General features: G+C 58.6%; 1 protein-coding gene across 1 annotated transcript; it reads left to right on the forward strand.

Moving 5' to 3' along the window:
- Positions 1 to 8: 8 nt before the first annotated feature.
- On the forward strand, positions 9 to 6,754 carry LOC136048173 (postacrosomal sheath WW domain-binding protein-like; the record flags this gene model as incomplete). Its single annotated transcript, XM_065735656.1, is given in 2 exon segments — positions 9 to 543; positions 6,711 to 6,754. Coding segments are annotated over 2 exon segments (579 nt in total), but the record flags the coding sequence as incomplete, so codon positions are not given.
- Between the last annotated feature and the right edge of the window lie 140 nt (positions 6,755 to 6,894).

Below are 6,894 nucleotides of genomic sequence, written 5' to 3' on the forward strand. Positions count from 1 at the left end.
TCCTATGGGGTGGTATTGGGGTCCTATGGGGTGGTATTAGGGTCCTATGGGGTGATATTGGGGTCCTATGGGGCGGTATTGGGGGGCTATGGGGTCCTATGGGGTGGTATTGGGGGGCTATGGGGTGATATTGGGGTCCTATGGGGCAGGTACCCGTACTGCTGCAGCCACGCCTGGGGGGGGGGGGGCAGACCCATAAGTGGGGGGCTATGGGGTGGTATTGGGGTCCTATGGGGTGGTATTGGGGTCCTATGGGGCGGTATTGGGGGGCTATGGGGTCCTATGGGGTGGTATTGGGGTCCTATGGGGTCCTATGGGGTGATATTGGGGGGCTATGGGGTCCTATGGGGTGATATTGGGGTCCTATGGGGCAGGTACCCGTACTGCTGCAGCCACGCCTGGGGGGGGGGGGGCAGACCCATAAGTGGGGGGCTATGGGGGGGTATTGGGGTCCTATGGGGTCCTATGGGGTGATATTGGGGGGCTATGGGGTGGTATTGGGGTCCTATGGGGTCCTATGGGGGGGTATTGGGGTCCTATGGGGTGATATTGGGAGGCAATGGGGTCCTATGGGGTGGTATTGGGGGAGTATGGGGTGGTATTGGGGTCCTATGGGGTCCTATGGGGTGATATTGGGGGGGCTATGGGGTGGTATTGGGGTCCTATGGGGTGATATTGGGGTCCTATGGGGCAGGTACCCGTACTGCTGCAGCCACGCCTGGGGGGGGGGCAGACCCATAAGTGGGGGGGCTATGGGGTGGTATTGGGGTCCTATGGGGCCCTATGGGGTGATATTGGGGGGCTATGGGGTCCTATGGAGTGGTATTGGGGGGCTATGGGGTCCTATGGGGTGGTATTGGGGGGCTATGGGGTGGTATTGGGGTCCTATGGGGCAGGTACCCGTACTGCTGCAGCCACGCCTGGGGGGGGGGGGCCAGACCCATAAGTGGGGGGCTATGGGGTGGTATTGGGGTCCTATGGGGTCCTATGGGGTGATATTGGGGTCCTATGGGGTCCTATGGGGTGATATTGGGGGGCTATGGGGTGATATTGGGGGGCTATGGGGTCCTATGGGGTGGTATTGGGGGGCTATGGGGTGATATTGGGGTCCTATGGGGCAGGTACCCGTACTGCTGCAGCCACGCCTGGGGGGGGGGGGCCAGACCCATAAGTGGGGGGCTATGGGGTGGTATTGGGGTCCTATGGGGTCCTATGGGGTGGTATTGGGGTCCTATGGGGTCCTATGGGGCGGTATTGGGGTCCTATGGGGTGATATTGGGAGGCAATGGGGTCCTATGGGGTGGTATTGGGGTCCTATGGGGTCCTATGGGGTGATATTGGGGGGCTATGGGGTCCTATGGGGTCCTATGAGGGGCTCCTGTGGGGCAGGTACCCGTACTGCTGCAGCCACGCCTGGGGGGGGGGGGGGCCAGACCCATAAGTGGGGGGCTATGGGGTGGTATTGGGGTCCTATGGGTTCCTATGGGGTGGTATTGGGGGGCTATGGGGTGGTATTGGGGGGCTATGGGGTGGTATTGGGGGGCTATGGGGTCCTATGGGGTCCTATGGGGTGATATTGGGGGGCTATGGGGTGGTATTGGGGGGCTATGGGGTCCTATGGGGTCCTATGGGGTGATATTGGGGTCCTATGGGGCGGTATTGGGGGGCTATGGGGTCCTATGGGGTGGTATTGGGGGGGCTATGGGGTCCTATGGGGTGATATTGGGGTCCTATGGGGCAGGTACCCGTACTGCTGCAGCCACGCCTGGGGGGGGGGGCCAGACCCATAAGTGGGGGGCTATGGGGGGGTATTGGGGTCCTATGGGGTGATATTGGGGGGCTATGGGGTGGTATTGGGGGGCTATGGGGTCCTATGGGGTCCTATGGGGTGATATTGGGGTCCTATGGGGCGGTATTGGGGGGCTATGGGGTGGTACTGGGGTCCTATGGGGTCCTATGGGGTCCTATGGGGTGATATTGGGGGGCTATGGGGTCCTATGGGGGTGGTATTGGGGGGCTATGGGGCGGTATTGGGGGGCTATGGGGTCCTATGGGGTGGTATTGGGGGGCTATGGGGTGGTATTGGGGTCCTATGGGGCCCTATGGGGTGATACTGGGGTCCTATGGGGCGGTATTGGGGTCCTATGGGGCCCTATGGGGTGGTAGCCCTATGGGGTGGTATTGGGGGGGCTATGGGGTGGTATTGGGGGGCTATGGGGTGGTATTGGGGTCCTATGGGGTCCTATGGGGTCCTATGGGGTGATATTGGGGGGCTATGGGGTGGTATTGGGGGGCTATGGGGTCCTATGGGGTGATATGGGGGGGCTATGGGGTTTTATGGGGTGATATTGGGGGACTATGGGGCGGTATTGGGGTCCTATGGGGTCCTATGGGGCGATATTGGGGGGCTATGGGGCGGTATTGGGGTCCTATGGGGCACTTATGGGGTCCTATGGGGCAGTATTGGGGTCCTATGGGGCACTTATGGGGTCCTATGGGGCGGTATTGGGGTCCTATGGGGCGGTATTGGGGTCCTATGGGGCACTTATGGGGTCCTATGGGGCGGTATTGGGGTCCTATGGGGCTGGGGTCACTTATGGGGCACTTATGGGGCCGCTATGGGGCAGCCGCCCCCTCCCCCCCCCCCCCGCGTTCTTTTAAGGCCGTTTCGGGGCTATTTCGGGGCGGTGACGCTATGGGGCGGAGCCGCTGTGGGGCGGAGCCGCTGTGGGCGGAGCCGCTATGGGGCGGTGACGCTATGGGGCGGAGCCGCTATGGGGCGCGTGATGCGGCGCGTGATGGGGCCGGGGGGGGGGAGGGGGATTTGGGGCGAAAAAAGGGAATTTGGGGATGGGGGGGAGGGGGGCAGCTATGGGGCGCGGAGCTATGGGGCAGATAGATCTATGGGGCGCGGAGCTATGGGGCACGGAGCTATGGGGCACGGAGCTATGGGGCTGAGATCTATGGGGCACGGAGCTATGGGGCTGAGATCTATGGGGCGCGGAGCTATGGAGCAGATAGATCTATGGGGCACGGAGCTATGGGGCTGAGATCTATGGGGCGCGGAGCTATGGGGCAGATAGATCTATGGGGCGCGGAGCTATGGGGCACGGAGCTATGGGGCTGAGATCTATGGGGCACAGAGCTATGGGGCAGATAGATCTATGGGGCACGGAGCTATGGGGCTGAGATCTATGGGGCACGGAGCTATGGGGCTGAGATCTATGGGGCGCGGAGCTATGGGCTGAGATCTATGGGGCACGGAGCTATGGGGCTGAGATCTATGGGGCGCGGAGCTATGGGGCAGATAGATCTATGGGGCACGGAGCTATGGGGCTGAGATCTATGGGGCACGGGAGCTATGGGGCAGATAGATCTATGGGGCACGGAGCTATGGGGCTGAGATCTATGGGGCGCGGAGCTATGGGGCAGATAGATCTATGGGGCACGGAGCTATGGGGCTGAGATCTATGGGGCGCGGAGCTATGGGGCAGATAGATCTATGGGGCACGGAGCTATGGGGCACGGAGCTATGGGGCACGGAGCTATGGGGCAGATAGATCTATGGGGCACGGAGCTATGGGGCTGAGATCTATGGGGCACGGAGCTATGGGGCTGAGATCTATGGGGCGCGGAGCTATGGGGCAGATAGATCTATGGGGCACGGAGCTATGGGGCTGAGATCTATGGGGCAGGAATCTATGGGGCAGAAGTTAATTAGTGGATCCAAAGAGTTAATTAAGGGCTCCTAGAGTTAATTAGCGGCATCTGAATGTTAATTAGAGCTCTAAATATTAATTAGGAGCTCTGAATGTTAATTAGCGCGGTCCGAAAGTTAATTAAGGGCTCCTGAAGTTAATTAATGGGGTCCTGAAGTTAATTAATGGGGTCCTGAAGTTAATTAATGGGGTCCAAAGAGTTAATTAAGGGCTCCTAGAGTTAATTAGCGGCATCTGAATATTAATTAAGAGCTCTGAATATTAATTAGAGAGGTCCAAAAGTTAATTAAGGGCTCCTGAAGTTAATTAAGGGCTCCTAAAGTTAATTAATGGGGGTCCAAAGAGTTAATTAAGGGCCCCTAGAGTTAATTAGCGGCATCTGAATATTAATTAAGAGCTCTGAATGTTAATTAGCGCGGTCCGAAAGTTAATTAAGGGCTCCAAAAGTTAATTAAGGGCTCCTGAAGTTAATTAAGGGCTCCAAAAGTTAATTAAGGGCTCCTGAAGTTAATTAATGGGGGTCCAAAGAGTTAATTAAGGGCCCCTAGAGTTAATTAGCGGCATCTGAATATTAATTAAGAGCTCTGAATGTTAATTAGCGCGGTCCGAAAGTTAATTAAGGGCTCCAAAAGTTAATTAAGGGCTCCTGAAGTTAATTAAGGGCTCCAAAAGTTAATTAAGGGCTCCTGAAGTTAATTAATGGGGGTCCAAAGAGTTAATTAGGGCCCCTAGAGTTAATTAGCGGCATCTGAATATTAATTAAGAGCTCTGAATGTTAATTAGCGCGGTCCGAAAGTTAATTAAGGGCTCCAAAAGTTAATTAAGGGCTCCTGAAGTTAATTAAGGGGCTCCAAAAGTTAATTAAGGGCTCCTGAAGTTAATTAATGGGGGTCCAAAGAGTTAATTAAGGGCTCCTAGAGTTAATTAGCGGCATCTGAATATTAATTAAGAGCTCTGAATGTTAATTAGCGCGGTCCGAAAGTGAATTAGCGGGGCCCGGAAGTTAATTAACGGCTCCTGAATGCTAATTAGGCGGCTCCAAGGAGTTAATTAGCGGGCTCCTGAGGCTCATTAGGGGCTCCTAACGTTAATGAGATCGTTAATGAGCGACCTCCGAATGCTAATTAAGAGCCCGCGGTGTTAATTAATGCGGGGGGGGGGGGGGGAGGGAGGAGGGGAGAGGAAGGGGGGGGAGGGGGGGGGGTGATTAAAATTAATTAATAGGCGATTAATTAAAGGAGTGGGGGGGCGGTACAGGGGGGTCCCCGCGCGGGGGGGGGGGAGGGGGTGCGTGTGACGTCATCGCTGTGACGTCATCGCTCACCTCGGGCCGGAAGTCGGCGGCGGAGGGGGGGGCGGCGCAGCACAGCAACAGCAGCAGCAGCGGCGGCGCCATGGCGGCGGGGGGCGGGGCTTAGGACGGGGGGAGGGCCAATGGGGTGACGTGGCCGGCGGGAGGGGGCGGGGTTTAGCGGGGAGAGGCAACCAATCGGGGGACGGGTCTCGGTTTGGGGGGCGCGGCTTCCGGTAGAGTGGAATTCGATGAGGGGGCGGGGCTTAAGGCGCGGGGAGGGCCAATGGGGTGACGTGGCCGGCAGGAAAGGCGGGGCTTAGCGGGGAGAGGCAACCAATGGGGGGATGGGTTTCGTTTTGGGGGCGTGGCTTCCGATATTATGGGATTCGATGAGGGGGCGTGGCTTAGGGCGGGGAGGGGCGGGGCTTAGGGCGTGGGGAGGGCCAATGAGGTGACGTGGCGGGCCGGGGGGCGGGGCTTAGTGAATTGGAGTAGCCAATAGATGGGCGCGGCCGATTTTGGGGGGGGGGGGGGGCGTGGCTTAGCAAATAGCGGGACTCGATGGGGGCGGGGCTTAGCGCGGGGGAGGAGAGCCAATGGGGGTGAGGTGGCTGAGAGGGGGGGCGGGGCTTCGGGAGGAGCGGGAGGGGGATACGGTGACGTGGCACAGTGGGGGGAGGGGGACCGTTGCCCTTTTAAGACGCGCGGCGCATCGCCCCTTTAAGAATGACCCACCCCGTGGGCCCACCGCCGCGGTTGCCCCTTTAAGAGCTCAAAGCATTGCCCCTTTTAAGAACCAACCGCTGCGGCCCCACCACCGCCGTCGCCCCTTTAAGACATAGGAGCGCCATCGCCCCTTTAAGAGCGGTCCCCACCACCGCGCGTCCCCTTAAAGGGGCAACGACGCCCAATGTGGATTTCGGGTTTTTTATCGGTTTTTTTTTGGCGTTTTTCGCCGTTTTTATTATTCTTCTTTTCCTTTCGGTTCCGATAAAGAAAACGGGAAAAAAAAACAGAGGAGAAAAACGAAAGAAACGGGCAAAAAAGAAAACCGGAAGTGCCCCTCCCCCCCTCCCCCTCCCGTTCATTCCCTTCCCCCTCCCCCCCCCCCCCACCCGAAAAGAAAAAAAAACAACAAAAAAAACCCCCAAAAACAACAACAAAAAAAAAAAAACAGCCCCGAATTTGATTGGTCGCCGTCGTCCCATCCCCGGAAGCGGCGATTCTGATTGGTGGAGAGGGAGGGAGGGGGGCGGGGCTCGGAGGGAGGGGCGGAGCCACGTTACCTGCACCCAGAGGGGTAAGGAAGAGTAAGGCCCCGCCCCCTCGCTTCTAGGCCCCGCCCCCCCTAGGCCGCAGCCCATTGGCCTGGCTGATTGGCCACGCCCCTTTCTGCTTCACCCGAGACTCCGCCCCCATCTCTTCTGACCCCGCCCCCTCCCCTTAGACCCGCCCCGTGTTATAGACCCCGCCCCCTTTCCCTTTAAACCCACCCCCTTCTTTACAGACCACGCCCTTTTTCTTTAAACCCCGCCCCCTCCCTTCAGACCCCTTTTCCCCTTAAACCCCGCCCCTTCCTTTCAGACCCCACCCCTTCCCTTTAAACCCCACCCCTTTCCCTTTAAACCCCGCCCCTTTCCCTTTAAACTCCGCCTTCTCCCTTTTGGCCCCTCCCCCTTTTGCCCCACCCCGTATAGCCCCTCCCCCTTCGGCCACGCCCCCTTCGGCTCATCCCTCTTAGGCCCCGCCCCTTCAGCCCCACCCCTCGGCTCCACCCCGTCAGGCCCCGCCCCTTCAGCCACCCCCCTTCTGCCCCACCCCGTTAAGCCCCGCCCCCTTTGCCCCCGCCCCTCCTTTTAGGCCACGCCCTTGTTTGGCCTT

Source organism: Cyrtonyx montezumae, unplaced genomic scaffold, assembly GCF_038088225.1.
Source record: "Cyrtonyx montezumae isolate F1298 unplaced genomic scaffold, pur_monq_1.0 scaffold_191, whole genome shotgun sequence".
NCBI lineage: Eukaryota > Metazoa > Chordata > Aves > Galliformes > Odontophoridae > Cyrtonyx > Cyrtonyx montezumae.